Source organism: Rhamphochromis longiceps, linkage group LG4, assembly GCF_057381845.1.
Source record: "Rhamphochromis longiceps isolate RC_006_pf linkage group LG4, R_longiceps_female_GT1.1, whole genome shotgun sequence".
NCBI classification, from domain to species: Eukaryota; Metazoa; Chordata; class Actinopteri; order Cichliformes; family Cichlidae; genus Rhamphochromis; species Rhamphochromis longiceps.
Window position 1 is genome coordinate 37,327,731 of NC_140560.1, and position 15,909 is coordinate 37,343,639.

Consider the following 15,909-nt stretch of genomic DNA (forward strand, 5'->3'; position numbering starts at 1 on the left):
CTCTCAAGCGTCTGAGGTGGTAGAGACGCTGTCGGGCCTTTTTCACCACGGTGTTGATGTGACAGGACCATGACAGGTCCTGCGTGATGTGAACTCCGAGGTATTTGAAGCTGTCCACTCTCTCCACTGGGCACTCGTTGATGACGGGGGTCTGGTAGTTCCTCTCCTGCTTAGTGCTGAAGTCCACTATCAGCTCCTTTGTCTTACTGACGTTTAGAAGGAGGTTGTTCCTCTGGCACCAGTTCTCCAGATTCCTAATCTCCTTCACGTAGGCCGTCTCGTTGTTATCAGAGATCAGGCCCACCACGACGGTGTCGTCAGCAAACTTGATGATGGTGGTGGAGCTGGTAGTGGCCACACAGTCATATGTGTACAAAGAGTACAGCAGGGGGCTCAGAACACACCCCTGGGGGGCTCCAGTGCTGAGAGTGGTGGAGGCTGAGACATGTCCGCCCATCCTTACTGCCTGTGGTCTGCCAGTTAGGAAGTTGGAGATCCACTGACACATAGATGAGCTGAGTCCCAGATGCTCCAGCTTGGTGGTGAGTGTGGAGGGAATTATGGTGTTAAATGCAGAGCTGTAGTCTATGAAGAGCATTTTAACATAATTCCCCCTTCTAGTGTCCAAGTGAGTGAGTGATGTGTGGAGGAGATGAGAGATGGCATCGTCTGTGGAACGATTTGGACGGTAAGCAAACTGTAGTGGGTCCAGTGTGTCTGGTAGTGAAGAAATGATGAAGTCTCTGACCAGGCGTTCAAAGCACTTCATCACTACTGAGGTGAGGGCTACAGGGCGATAGTCATTGAGAGAAGCAGGGTGGGGTTTCTTCGGGACAGGAACAATGATGGACTCTTTGAAGCATGTGGGGATCACCGACTGAGATAAAGAGATGTTGAATATCTCAGTGAACACAGGAGCTAGCTGGTATGCGCAGTCTCTGAGGATACGACCTGGGATGCCGTCTGGTCCTGCTGCTTTCCTGGTGTTCACTCTTTTGAAGGCTCTCCTTACTTCATGCTCGGAGATGACGAGCACGTTTCCGGTGCTGGCAGTATCTTCCTGTCTGCAGCCGTTAGCGCCGCTAACACTAGCATTGTTGGAGACCTTAGCTGCAGCCTCGAAGCGAGCATAGAAAGTGTTCAGCTTGTCTGCCAAAGTCACGGCCGCGTTCGTCATACCGGTTGTTGGTGCTTTATAGTCAGTTATTGTCCTTAGTCCCCGCCACAGGCTCCTAGAGTTACTCTGTTGGAGTTGTGACTCTAGTTTCCTCCCGTAGCGCTGCTTCGCCTCTTTCACCGCCCTCCGCACGTTATATGACGCGGCTTTGTACGGGTCCATGTCCCCCGTCATGAGTCCCGTGTTGTAGGCAGCGGTGCGGGATCTCAGAGCGTCGCAGCAGCAGCGTTCTGCTGTACGGATCACTCTCTGGAGAGCTTTTTGGTCCTTCACACAGCTGTTCCCGAACCACGATGTCATGTTCTGTGTGAGGATGCTCTCCACAGCGCCTGTATAGAAAATCCTGAGGATCTTTGGAGAGACCCTGAACTTCCTCAGTTGTTGTAGGTGATACAGGCGCTGCCTAGCCTTTTTGGTCTGGACCTGAATGTGGGCAGCCCATGTCAGGTCTGAGGAGATGTGGACACCAAGATACTTGAAGGACTGCACCCTCTCCACTGGAGCTCCATTGATGATAATGGGCTTGTAGTCTCTGTGCTGACTCCTTCTGAAGTCCACCACCAGCTCCTTGGTCTTGCTGACGTTCAGCTGGAGGTGGTTGTCCTGGCACCACGATGCCAGATTCTTCACTTCATCCATGTAGGCCGCCTCATCGTTGTTGGAGATGGCACCCAACACCACTGTGTCGTCAGCAAACTTCACAATGGTGTTGGAGCCGTGGGTGGCCACACAGTCTGAAGTGTAGAGGGAGTAGAGCAGTGGCGAGTGGACACATCCCTGAGGTGCTCCTGTGTTGATGGTGATGCTGTTGGAGAAGCACCTGCCCACCCTCACCACCTGAGTTCTGCCAGTGAGGAAGTCCAACACCCATGCACACAGACGGCTGTTAAGTCCCAGATCCCTCAGCTTTGTGAACAGTCTGCAGGGCACTATTGTGTTAAACGCTGAACTGTAATCAACAAACAGCATTCGCACATAGTTACCCTGTTTCTTGTCCACGTGGCTGAGAGTGGTGTGTAGGACGTGGGCGATGGCATCCTCTGTGGATCTGTTGGATCTGTAGGCGAACTGCAGCGGATCTGTGGTGTCTGGGATGGAGGAGGAGATGATGTTCTTCAGCAGCCTCTCAAACACCTTCATTACTACCGAGGTCAGTGCAACTGGCCGGTAATCGTTCAGGGATGAGGGTTTGCTGTTCTTGGGCACAGGGATGATGGTGGATCTTTTGAAGCATGTGGGGACCACAGACTTCGCCAGGGACTCGTTGAAGATGTAAGTGAACACACCTGCTAGCTGGTCAGCACAGCAGCGCAGCAGACGGCCGGTGATGCCGTCTGGCCCCGCCGCTTTCCTTGTGTTCACTCTCCTCAGTGCCGCTCGGACGTCATGCTCCGCGATGCTGGTCACCGGTCTCTCGCTGATGACATCATTGTCCTCGGTAGTCAGGCGGTAGATAGCATTAGCCGCCTGGCTAACCTCGAAACGGGCGTAGAACTGATTCAGCTCGTTGGTGAATGCAGAGTCAGCGTTGATCAGCGCAGTGTCCCTGGCTGTGTGGAGTTTCTCCATGGAGACTTTTTCCTTCCAGAGGTAACCTTCACCTTAATGGGAGCAATAGTGTCCATTACATTTAACATGTTAGCATTGAAGCTATTGACGAGCTCATTGACTGAACCTTTGGACAGGTCAGGTGTTAATGGGAAGACCTGGTTAAAGATCTCACTACTGTCTTCAGTTATACACCGTTTTGTGATCACTGTTGTTGATATATTTGTGTGGGCTGAGATTTTACTTTCAAAGAAAACACAGTAATGATCAGACAGGCCCACATCAGACACAGTGACCTTTGAAATGCTCAGGCCTTTGGAGATCAGTAGGTCAAGAGTGTGTCCTCTATTATGTGTGGCCTCTGTTACATGCTGAGTCAGCCCAAAGTTGCCCAGAGTGTTACTCAGGTCTTTAGTCCCTTTGTCCTGAGGGTTGTCCACATGAATGTTAAAATCCCCAGCAATAATTACACAGTCAAAATCAACACAGATCACAGACAGCAGTTCACTGAGGTCATTAAAAAAGTCTGTGCAGTATTTGGGAGGCCTGTAAACATTAAGAAACACAACTTTGGATGGGGCCTTCAGCTGTAAAGCTACATATTCAAAAGACTGAAAACTTCCAGGAGATAGCTGCTTACATTGAAATGATTCATTAAATAAGACAGCGACCCCTCCTCCTCTCCTGCTCGCCCTGACCTCACTGATAAAACTGTAGGAGGGGTCGTCTCGATGAGAACAGCTCCACTGTTACTTTGGTCCAACCAAGTTTCAGTTAAAAACATAAAATCAAGGCTGTGCTCAGTGATTAAATCATTAATTAAAAATGTTTTCCCAGCTAGAGATCTAATGTTTAATAAAGCCAACTTAAGTGTTTTAGAGGCATTACTTGTCCCCTCGTGTTTGGGAGCAGTCTGTGGCACACAAGGTATGTTTACTATGTTTAAAGATCTTTTAGAGTGCAGCTCTCTGTGTTTTGACCAGGCCACATGTCTCCTGTCACCTAAAAGTACAGAAATTTTAAAACCTTCTAGTAAACAGGGTCCCAGCTTCTCCTGGGAAAAGTCATCACTGCCATAATCCTCACAGCCCGGACCCTTCACACATCACGCATCAGACTGCGGAGACAGGGCATGAAGAGGAACTAAGGGGGGCGAGGCTGGGCAATGTGACTTCGATTGCTCTGTTGAGGGTGGGGCTCGATGGCGAACCTTTGGCCGTTCTGGTGGGGGGTTTATGGGGGACAAAAAGGGATTGGGCCGGGGGGTAGATCTGAGCCCAGCATTGACCCGCTTCATCATCTCCTCAGTGAATTTCAGGTGTGGGGAGGAGGGAGAAAGGGAGGGGAGGAGGGTGATGGCCTGTCAGGGGTTTGGGGGACTGGGGAAGGTCGTGGTCCCTTGTCCTGGTCGTTGGTGTTGTTGAGAGAGTTGGAGGCAAATAGGGACCCCTCTTCTTGCCTCAGATGTCTCTCCTTTCTGAGGCTCTTCCCGGGTGGGGGCAGATGGAGCTCCTCCTCAAGGTTTCTGCTGGGCTTTGTCTGTTCTTGGAGTACTGTTTGTTCCTCTTTATGAGATAACTCCTCGTTTGGAGTAACGTATGGAATAAAACAAGTTGGAGGTGAACAGTTTCACCCCTGACTTGTTAAAATTAAATCCATTTGCTTTGAACAGATGCCTGCGTTCCCAAAAAATATTAAAGTTGTCGATAAAGTGCACTGAGTGGTCAGCACATGCTGATATAAGCCATTTATTCAGTGTAAACAACCTGCTGAATCTCTCGTCTCCTCCTCTGACCGGCGGTACAGGCCCACTGATGAATACAGCTGCATTCAGAGAGTTTACAGTATTTAATAATCCAGTAAAGTCCCGTTTCAGAACCTCCGATTGTTGTTTGGACACATCGTTTGACCCTGTATGCAGAACAATGTTTGTCACAGTTGGATATTCATCTGCAATTTGAAGAATTCTCTCCTTCAGGTTGTTGACCATATCGTTAGGAAAGCAGAGGACTTTAGTGTTCTTACCGCACATCCTTTGTACATCCTTTACGGCAGAGTCACCCACAATCAGAGTTTCAGGCCTAGCCTTTAGCTTTCCCTGTGGCCTTTCACTTTTCAACAGATTTTCAGACCTTATTTCGCTGCTTTTAGATGGATGGTTGTCCGATATAGATCCAGGGTCCTTTGATAGTGGAGCAAATCTGTTCTGCAGTTTCACATTCAGTTGTTTTGGAGGTTTGTTGTTAACCTTCCTATTCACGGTTGTCCAGTCCTGTTTCCTCTCGTATACAGGGGTAGAAGAGCTTCTCTGTCTCGTAGGAAGTGAAGGCCAGTCGGTTTCAGAGATTTCAGCTCGCTGTGCTCTGCCTGTGATACGTCCTCCTCCTTCCAGGAGACGTGATTTATGTCTTGGTTTTGCACCAAGACAGTCCAAGGGGGGATTATCGCTTGAGGATTTATAATAGTGCACAAAGTCTACTTTCTTGGTCATGTTATCTGTGCTCCTTAGCTGTGTACTAGCTTGCTCATCGCCATTGTTTTGATGACAAGGTTGTTTCATTTCCACACAGTCCATTTACCTCCACGTTTACTTCTAAGCGATGAATTTGTCTGCAATCTTCTGCAGGAGGCTGTGGTAGTCATCTGTGGAGAGGGAAGGCATCTTGTTGCTAGTTAGCCTAGCGGTTAGCACCTTTCCAGGCTATTGAGGCTGTTCGGTGCCCAGACGCTGTAATCAGGCTTCAGCTGTGTGTAGGCCACAGACACACGGAGCGCTGAGGATAAGGTAACTATAAAAATTCTGGCCATGATGGGAAATGGCCCACTGTCCTGACTGGCTTTGTTATGTTGGTACAGCCTGCACCGTGTCAGCAGGATTACCGGTCCAGTCGCAGCGGGGCATCGCTTTAGGTCGGGAAAGAAAATATTGAAAGGTGTTTTTGGCAGATCGTTGTTTTAATCACAATCATTTCCTGTGAGAATATCCAAAAACAACATGCTAGTTCATCTCATGGAGCTTCCTGACTTCCCCACCCTGACATCTATTTTTAGGTGTTTTATTTTTATTAACACAGTGAAGCTGTTCAGCACCTACAAGGTTTCCTCTTGAGGAACATACTTTCAGGGAAGCTTAACACAGTCAACAAAAGCTAAAACCCCCGGCAGAGATGATGGTTGCTTATCAGTTGTTTTTCAGTTCCTTCTGACAGCTTTTTGTTTTCTAGGTAATGGCATCGCGCCTGTCATGGCTGACTCGTCACCCATAGCGCCCTCTGTGTCGCCCAAGCTGCATGCAAAGCCAGCTGGCCATGCTAATGGCCGGCCCCGCTTGGGCAGCCGGTCTGGCTCGCTAGCGATGGGCTCCCCCAGGCCCTCGCTCACCCGCCAGCCCAGCGCCATCACAGAGGCCGCTGTGGATGGGTCCAAGCCGAGGGACTACCTGATCCTCGCCATCTTATCCTGCTTCTGCCCAATGTGGCCCATCAACATCGTGGCCCTCACCTTCTCTGTGATGGTACGACTTCTGACAACAGTGTCATTTAAACCTCTCAGTTAACAGCAGCTCAGACAAATTTATAAGTCACAACCAAAAACTTTTTAATCTTTAAGGACAACAGAGCTGACAACTCCAAAAACAAAAGAATCTATTTTACATGTTAGTAACCAAGACAAAAGAGCTGAAATTGGTTTTTCCAAGAAGAACTCGGGCTGTAGAAAGAACCAGCGAATGATAAATGAGGAATATATTTTAGCTGAGAGCCTGGAAAGTTCTTTGGTGATGTCCCACAATAGAAATATGGAGCTGCAGGCAGAAACACATTTATATAACATTTAAATTGTCAGTATCAAGTCGTCTGCTGTCTAATCTGCTGATTTTTTTCTTCTTCTTTTTATCTGTAACTATAATGTTGTCTTGTTGTCCCAACCCAATCATATCATTATTTTACGATGTTGAGTGACCGTTTATTGGTTGTTTTCTTTGCTCTCTGCTTCCCTTCAGTCCCGAAACAGTTTGCAGCAAGGCAACGTTGACGGTGCTCGCCGTTTGGGCCGTAACGCCATGGTGCTGTCTGTTGTCTCCATTTTAGGAGGGATTGCCATCATCACAGCGGCCATCGTCCTGAACTGGGGATGTAAGTCTCACGATTCAGTCATTTTCTCCGCAAAAGCGACCTAAAGTTGACTCTACAAGTTTTTCTTGAATGTTCAGGATCATTAAAAATGTAAAACCAGCTTAAATCTGTGTGAATTTAATCTTTATCTCTCTCCAGTGATATTAAAATCTTGATTCAAACCAACCGGCACGGCGAGACTGACTTCATGACAACATCGAACCCGACACGACACCATTTCCTCCCGTTCCTGAAGCACTATCGTTGTCGAGCGCCTGCACCAGATGTAAAACGAATAAAAACCCGTTTCTGTTCTTTGCTGTTGTTTCTTGCTGCACGACAAGCATGGTCTGCCTGACGCTCTACCTCTGACACGACCGACAAACCTAATCCTGACGCCTGACACCTGATCTGGAGAAAAGGATGGATCACCAGATGCTCATTTCATTCTGTGGCAGCAGCTTATCTCCTCCTCAGACGCCACAATTACAAGAGGAAATGGACATCCTGGGAAATGGGATTATTCAGATTCCTAATGGTCCGTAATGGTGCGAACTGGGGGACCTGGTTTGTTGGGTTTGATGCCAAAAATTTAGAAACGCAGTCTCAGCTGGACTGAAACGGGGAGAAGCTGCTGCAGTGATAGTTTAACTCAAACTGAGGAGGAACTCTGAAAGTCTTTGAACTATGACGGCAGGAGAGAGAGGGATCTTTGTTTCAGCACAGAGATGGACTTCCTCTGTTTCACTGTCTTTGTGAAAAAACCGGAGGCATGATTCTGATGTTTACTCTGCATATTCATGATAAATGTCCCCGGAGCTGCTAAACATTCATCATGTTCCATGCAAGGTTTTCAGAGACCGTGAACTGACCACAGGCGCTCAGACTGCTGGCTGTTAGCCGTGCTCGTCTCACTGTAAGCGATTCTGAGTTAGTAATTAATGAATTATTCTCCCTGACCACAGCCTTTGGCTCTAAGTGGACGTAAAGTGATGGAACGTTTCACATTATTCCTGATGTTCTCCAGGACTTCTATTAATTTGGGTGGTTGAGGTTACTTTTGGACTCCCTCTGAGTGCTCACAACATGTGAGATGGATCAATTCTTCTTTTCTCTCCGGCCTTTCAGTGTCAGTCTTTTACTTTAGTCTAGCATTCACAGCTGCTGCCCGCTTCCCTTTCTGTTAAGTGTTTTACTGCAGATACAAGAAGAACTTCCTCAACAACTTCCTGTATGAAGTTCTTTCTCAGTCTTCACTCAATAGCCTAAAATCATAATTCGGAAATATCTTTGTTTGCCAGTGTAACCCTCATGTTGGTAACAACCTTGGAAGGAGTTTGTTCGTAGTTTTAGGAAGTGTTGGATCAGGTACTCACTCTTTGCTGTGACAGTGGATGAACATAGTTCTTACAGCTACACAAGAACTGTGACAGCCGTGATCTTTGAATGGTGCAAGGTTATAAGCTAGGCTTGTTTAGCATATGTCTGAATTGCAGTGCTAACCTTAAACTTAGGTAGTTCGACCTGGTGGCTGTTAACCCTCTGAGTTCTATCTTTAAATCTAACGCTATCAGAATATGTAATATTCTTTTAAATTATTCTCTTTTAAACTATTCTCCTGGCAGGGGACGATAACCTTTCAAAACTATTTACATTTCTTCTCAAAAAGTCCTTTTGGCTTTTCTGAAAAACACGCAGTTAGGGTTAGTGATGTGTGATACCACTGATTTCATTTCTGATCCGAGACTAAGTAATATTCAGGGTGGTATCGACGATACTGAGCCAATACTTTGTACAAAAACTTATTTTATTTATTGTATCTCAAATTATAGCGTCATAATGATTACAGGACATCAGATTACTTGTTCTTATCACTTAATAATGCAGAGTTCATCATATAGAAATAAAAAAACTGAAGTTGTGCTATTTGAACACCTTGCCTGCCTGCAGCACTAAAGGACTCCATGAGAGACGTCTGTCTCGCCCTAGCAGCACCTGTCCCTGTCCTCCTCTTCAGTTCGCCTCAACATACACTCCTCATATCCTGTGCTCTGATTTACTCTGAGGTGTTTGACAAGGTTAGTGATGTCGCCAACCAGAAAACCTCACGCCTCGCAAAAATCTAAATTCTAAAGATATGAATATATAAAACGTCACATGACAGCTAACATCTTCATGTTATCACTAATGTAACAGTTTAGCACGTGAGCCTTGGCTAGAACAAATTCCACCTGCAGCACTGAGCTTAAATGGGTTGCAAGAAAAAAATTGCTTGTTGCTAATGTTGCAGTTTTATCCAATAACCAGACAAAGCGAATCTCCAGTTTAAGCCATAATCGGTAACCCTAACTAGTGATGTGCGGATCGATCCTGAAATATCGATTCCTCCGATACCAATCATTTATGTTCTAGAATAAATTCTCACATCAAAATATCGATATTTTAGTCATTTAGGGTAAATTTGTAGGTTATCATTAACAGGAACACAGTGGAAAGAAACTATAACATTCGGATTGTCTACATTCAAAGGAACTACTTCCTCTTCCGCCTTTCATAGTTATGTGCGAAATACAGCTGTATAAATGTCTCACAGCCCCTTGGCGTGCGCACTCACGACAATGGCTGAGCGTAATTGGAGTCGTGTGCGGACGTATTTTACCTCCACAAACAGCTGAGACATGGTTTTCGATACATGTGGCAAAAAAAGTGAGGTGTTGTGGCCATACTTGCCAACCTTGAGACCTCAGAATTAGGGAGACAATTCAAAAGGGCACATTTTACAGTGTTTATTTATCGGATGAAATACGTTAAATGTCACCGTTATTATTGGCCGGCCCGGAAACAGCGGAGGTGTCCAAATTCAGAGGCTGCTTCCACCTGAGGACCCGGCCTTCGCGGTCTAAAGAAAGCCGGGTAGTACGTCATGCGCTTCCTCGGTGGAGTGAAATGCTGCCGTCTGCTCCTTGCTATCTAAAATATAACCGGGCACTGACGTAAACTCTCAACCGTCTCACACTTTCTTTAATTAGTTTTATTCAGCTGTGTGAAAACCCGGAGGAACCCTCCCGTCGATTAATAAAGTTACATTTAATCTAATCTAATAACTTTAATCTCAGCCAAACCGATTTACTCACGAACAAATAAAACACTGAAAAGTAATATTAAAACTAAGTCTCTGCCGCCATTGTTGGAAACTGGAATTGGCTGGTTCTCACCATTTAAATCTATTTACTGAACTATTCGGTTTTCTGCATCAAATAAGAAGGTACACACATTATTTGTGCCAGTCCAACAAACTAGTTTCTGTCCACTATGCCCGCCCGCTTTCTCTCACAAGCGTCACCTCCCCCTCTCCCTAAACAACCAAATGCCACATGTTGCCATATCATCTTTTGTTTGGTTGACATGGCACAATTTAACACCAATAGGGAAGGGAAGGGGTGTTTTTTCTTTTTCCTCTCGCTGTAAACACCACTGTTATGTTCAGAAAAAAACATTGCATGCATTTTTGATCATAACTCTGGTTTTACATGGCCTATCCACACAATTTAAAAACTGGTATATAGTTTGAAGTCCGCCCTTTCGACCCAAGTTAAACTGGAGACTCTGGGTTGTTGCATCTTGTAGCTATGTCGTCTTAAATTGGTCATGTGATTTTGACGCGTCGGCGCGTCCGTCAACCCCAGAGGGTTAAAAGGACCTGTTGTCTTAGAACTGATAGCAAAGTTGCTAATAAAGAACTGAACGGATGAGCGTTTTACATGTTCAGGATAAGGCGTTCACTAACAAGGGCCTAAAGGAGACTACACAGGTTCACGTACATGTGACGCAGGAGCTTAAAGGTGGTGAAGTCATGTGTGTTTTACTTATTTTAATTGCAGTTATTCAACAGGAGTCATCAATGTAATTCGTTTGTAAGTCAGTCTGAGATATCTATAAGATCTATAAGGTGTCTCCTTCTTTCTTACAAGCCTTTCATTTTCCAAGTTAAACTATGCTAATGCTAATGCTAATGCCCAAATCTGATTAGTGTGCAGCTGTGAAACAGCTTTGGCATTATCAATCCATCCAACATTTACAGATGTTTGTGATGGAGTTTACAGTTTACAGTTTACCTGATGATTCATCAAATCCACTGTACACGAAGCCAGGAGGGACTGTCTGCAGCCAGACACTGTTTAGGAAACCTGAAATCATGATTTTTATTGCTGTTGAAATGCGATTCTGGGCCACACACTCATTTTTAGTTGTCAGGTGTAGCTGTGGTTATGACATGACCCCATTTAGAGCACACTGGCTGTTTAACTGCTTGAGTTTTACACAGAAAACCTCTCAAAACGTTCATTTTGTCCTCGTCCAGTCGCCGTTCTCTCAGCTTGCCGAGCCTCAGCGTGACGCTGTGCCAAATACCAGAGAGTGCACGTCAATCAGCACAGGACTGCTTTCTCTTTTAGCCTCTCTGTGTGGAAATGTGTGCGTGCTAACAGAAATTTTGGGGGTTCTTTGAGGATATAAGCTGTTGTTGTGGAACTAAATCAGCCCTTCATCTCCTATAACCTGTGCATGCTTGGAGTATTTATTACTGAATGCTTTTATACAGACTGTAGCCTCAGTTAGCAGGCGAGCTAACTGAGTAGCACTATGTAAATAAACAGTATGGGATGTTAATTGGAAGGTAACCCATCAGCCGGTCTAGGTTTGTCACTGAGATGTAACTGCAGTCACCTCAGTGCCAAAAACGCACTGCAGGTCTTTAAGGAGATCAGGTGACACGTTTGGACTGAGAGCCAATCAGAGTGTACAGGTAAGGTCAGGTGAGGTCAGGCTCAGAGGTGGGGGAGGAAAGGAGGGTCTTGTAGTGCTGCATTCATGTCATATTTCACAAATGTTATTAGTCGCATCATCGACTGTGTCACTGCAGAGGTGGTCGTTTAAGGCTTAGATGTACGTTTGTCGACAGCGTCACAACATTTGTTAAATATAGAACTTTATTTAGCGCAGGTTTCATTGTCTGTATTTTCACACAAAAAATCAGAAACGTGTCGTAAACCAACACAAATACTTCCAGTATGACATGAATGCAGCACGAGGTCCCGTCCATCCCATTCGCACCTTCACTCCGCCCACTCTGTATGTAGCATGCCTGTTTACTAATCACATTATGCAAAAAAATAAATTGTAAACTAAAAAGGAAAAAAAAGGCCTGGCTCGTTATCAGTACGAATGCTAGCTTTGCTGATTCCCGCTGTGGTGGTGTACTCTTACACGGTTTCATACAGACTTTGCTTGCGCTACCTCTCAAAGCTGCCTACCCTGTTTTATTAACCAACCGCACATCACACGGTGTCACCGATTTCTAAGTGACTGTTAAATCTTTGTGCTTCTGTTCCTGTGAGAGTTTCACTGCAGCCGTTGTAATTACGATATCTACATGCAGGGTTTTGATTGTGAACATATTTCCACAAATCTATAAGTTTCTTCATTTGTCCAGCAGCACAACTCGTGTAAATAGAAAAATCTCTACAACACACATTTAAACAGGAAACTGTGTTATAAGAATCAAGCTGTCTTACACTGAGAAATGAAAAGCTCTGAGGAAGATTTTGGTAACCAGCATTTATCATCTTTAAAGAAACAATTAGTAAAATAGTCTTGTTTTCTAATTTAGAAAATATTTTTTTAAGAAGATGCCATACTAGCTGTTTTAGGTTCATCTTTTTGAAATCTTTCTTATGCCTCCTCCGGCTAAAACCCACTGTCTTCTGATTGGCCAGATTCTGGAAGCCTGCTGAGGGTCAGCAGCAAGCTACACTCGCCTTACTTTGGGGTGTTTTTTGGCTGTGCCCAGCACGATGTCATAATATAATAAATGTAAAAGTTTTCGGATAATATTTGATGACATGAATGACCCCAAAGTTCAAACTCTGAAAACAATCCAGTAAAAGATGATCTCAGAACATCTGAAACGTGCCTTAAATTCTGCGCTTTTAGTTGTAATCCCATGATATCGTAACATAAATAAATTTAAATAAAAGTCAACACAATGTTGAAAACATCCATAAGCATATGTTTGACTTGTTTTTGGAAAACTTGGCCATGATTAATATGAACTTCTAATTCCTTAACATTATAAATTTACAGAAAATGAGTCTGCAGTGAGTAGATAGCTAGGTTCTTCAGTCGGGAAGCTAACATTTTATTTGACAATGCAAAGTGTGGGAGGCTGGCATGCTAGCTAACTAATCTAGATACTAAAGAATGCTTGAAAATATATAAATTTGCTTTTCATTTAGAAAATTTGCGATTTGTTTGAAATTTACTTAAATAAATGTTTCTAAAATACTTTTGGATTTGCTTAGCTTAGCACAAAAGCTTTGCATGCTTTAAATGAAACCACAATGATGTTTAATATGATCAAGTGACTCTGTGACACTATATACTGACAGAAAATAACTCTTACTATAAACAGACAGAGAATTGTTCTTCAGTGGGGTTTTTAGGCACAATGTTTAATTAAATACAAGGAAGCTAACATTCGCATTGCTAGCTAAATAGTTAATCCTGACACGAAACTATAATGTGTGAAAATATTTAAATCGAACTGCTTCGTGGTGACGGTGTCTGGTTCTTCATAGAGAAATTATTTGAATTGTTTTAAATAAAATGATGCAGAATATGATTAGCTTAGCACAAAATCTAAAAATCAGTAGCAGCAGTTAGCTAGAAATCTGCTTTCCAACAAGAAAAAGTAAAAAAATAAAATTTGCATGTTTACCACTTAAATTTTATTAGTGCTCATGTTTTTAAACAATCGTATTCAAAGCAAATAGAATCACATTTAATACGGTTATGCTAATTTTGAACCAGTACCAGTGTGGCTGTACTGTATGTTCTGTTATGTTTAGCTAATTATTTCTATGCCATAATTTACTCATCAGTGGTCATGAAATTAGGTTACATTTTTTCCAAAATACCTAAAAGACTTTTGTCATTTTGTCATTTAAATACTGAAAAGTTTCTCAAGAGCTTCTCATTTTGAACACACGCCTGTACATGCTGTATAGAAGCTGCAGTTAGTGACGGTCCGTTCATTTGATGCCTACTTTAACTCTTTATGTTACACCAGTTTTCATTTTCATTTCTTTTGTAAATGCTCTTTGAACACCTGATAACCTGATCTTTGTATTTTTATATTTCTAGTCTCATCCTCTGAATCTCTTTTGTATTTACATGGTAATCTACTGTTTGTATCGCTCAGTATGACCTGCTTCTTGCTTTTTCTTTTTAAGACAAAGGAGAAACTGCAAGGCGGGGGATGGTGTAAGCATGAGTATACCAACTTCATTATGTCCTCTTATTATTGATTGCTGTGTCCTGACACCGGACTCTCGTTGTGCCTGTGCATGCCTTAAATTGATTGCTTTATGGAGCATAATGAATGAGTATGGTTGTACACAAAACATTTATCAAAGACACCGTTGATCTTGACTTCTGATGTTGAATATTTGATTATGTTTGAAGGCAATAAAGCCCATGTTAAATTACGACCTCCTCCTCGTCTGCAGGCTCATGAATCTGCCGAGAGCAGCGGCACAGAAACGCTTTTGCTGGCGGCTTGAACCAAAATAAAAATCCCGCTCGCTGGCTCTCTCGCTACACGCCGGTCGTCTCTGGGGACTGAATGTTGTTATCGCTCGCTGGGTCGTAAAGTTTGATACGGGAAGCTCATTGAAAGTGTGACTCGCTCTCTGAGTAACCACGGCTTGCCAGTGCACGCCATCGTTTCTGTTGACGTCAATGCGAGACCTTCGTAGGCTGGAGGAACACGCACATTTACATCTGCCGCACATGTTTTTTGTCTGTGCAGAATTCAAGTATCAAACTTTACAAACTTTCATGTGATTCCAACATGATATTGAGTCCTGAATCCCCCGAGTCAGTGCCCAGAAACTTTATGCCAATATAATGTGATGGCGGATATTATCTGTGTGTCTCCATGTTTATATTTAAGGATGTTTTTTAAATAATAATTTCGTCTTAAATCAAAATGCAGTCCATGTTAACATCACAATCAAACAACCAACATGAAAAGAGACGCATGCTTTGTGTCTGAGGAGATATGCAGGTAGGCTGAGCTGCCTGTGCAAGCAGAGGGAGACTTTACCCAGCTCCTCTAGTCCAAGCGATGAGAACCTTGAATCCATTATCTATGAGACGGGAACAATCAAAGAAGTAAGTAAGGCTCTTGTGAGATGGAGCAGGGCTGTGCAGAGAGGTTTAAAGGGGCGGGTGCCCAAAGTTAAAAAGGGGCACATTGAACCAGGCTGAATAACAACACACATTCATCAAGAATCTAATATGGGAAGGGCAGGGCTGTGTTGATCTGAGACTGTAGACATTAAAAAGTCCACAGGAGAGATGGTAGCTGATTAAACAAGTGTCATGAGATAATAACAAAATGCAAAGATTGGTGACAGCGCTTGGAACCATAAGGACACAAAAAACTGTGAGAAATAAATTAGGCTCTGCCTGTGAATCACTCTTTGCTTCTCTTCTTCCTTCCATCCCATCATTTCATATATCACTCTCCACTTGCTGTCTATCTGAGAACAAGGCACAACTTGCTATTGCAATAAACTATAATCTAATTATCCACACCTAACAACTCCAGCACTTAATCTAAAATAAAATGATGACAGAAAAATGTTATAGCCCTGCCTTTAGTAGCCTCACACAGCTCCTACTGTTTCCTCCTCATGTCCTTACCAGGCATGTCTGGACAATGTTATATCATGAGTAATAATTTAAAAAAATCTATATACATAAAACACACACATGCACACACAGTGACACTTTAGACCTTCTTCTGAATACTGTATATACTATGGGCATCATGGTGCTGATCCAGAATCCTTACATTATTATTCATTACTAGAGCTACAATAATAAAGCAAAGAGGAGGGGGAAGTAATAAATATGAAATAATGTCATTATGATGATTCCATTTGTTTCACTATCCACTCTGTGCAGGGCAAAGCTTATTACATGTTTAAACTGTAGAGATACAATCAT

General features: G+C 43.7%; 1 protein-coding gene across 2 annotated transcripts in view; it reads left to right on the forward strand.

Moving 5' to 3' along the window:
• The window catches only part of LOC146672300 (uncharacterized), a 37,912-nt gene extending 23,550 nt beyond the window's left edge, over positions 1-14,362 (forward strand). For both annotated transcript variants that reach the window (XM_085404881.1, XM_085404882.1), the window contains exons 3-5: positions 5,950-6,239; positions 6,726-6,858; positions 6,997-14,362. In XM_085404881.1, coding sequence (XP_085261007.1) covers positions 5,950-6,239; positions 6,726-6,858; positions 6,997-7,013 — 440 coding nt within the window. In that variant the 3' untranslated portion in view covers positions 7,014-14,362. The remainder of the gene's footprint in view (positions 1-5,949; positions 6,240-6,725; positions 6,859-6,996) is intronic.
• The last annotated feature ends 1,547 nt before the right edge of the window (positions 14,363-15,909 follow it).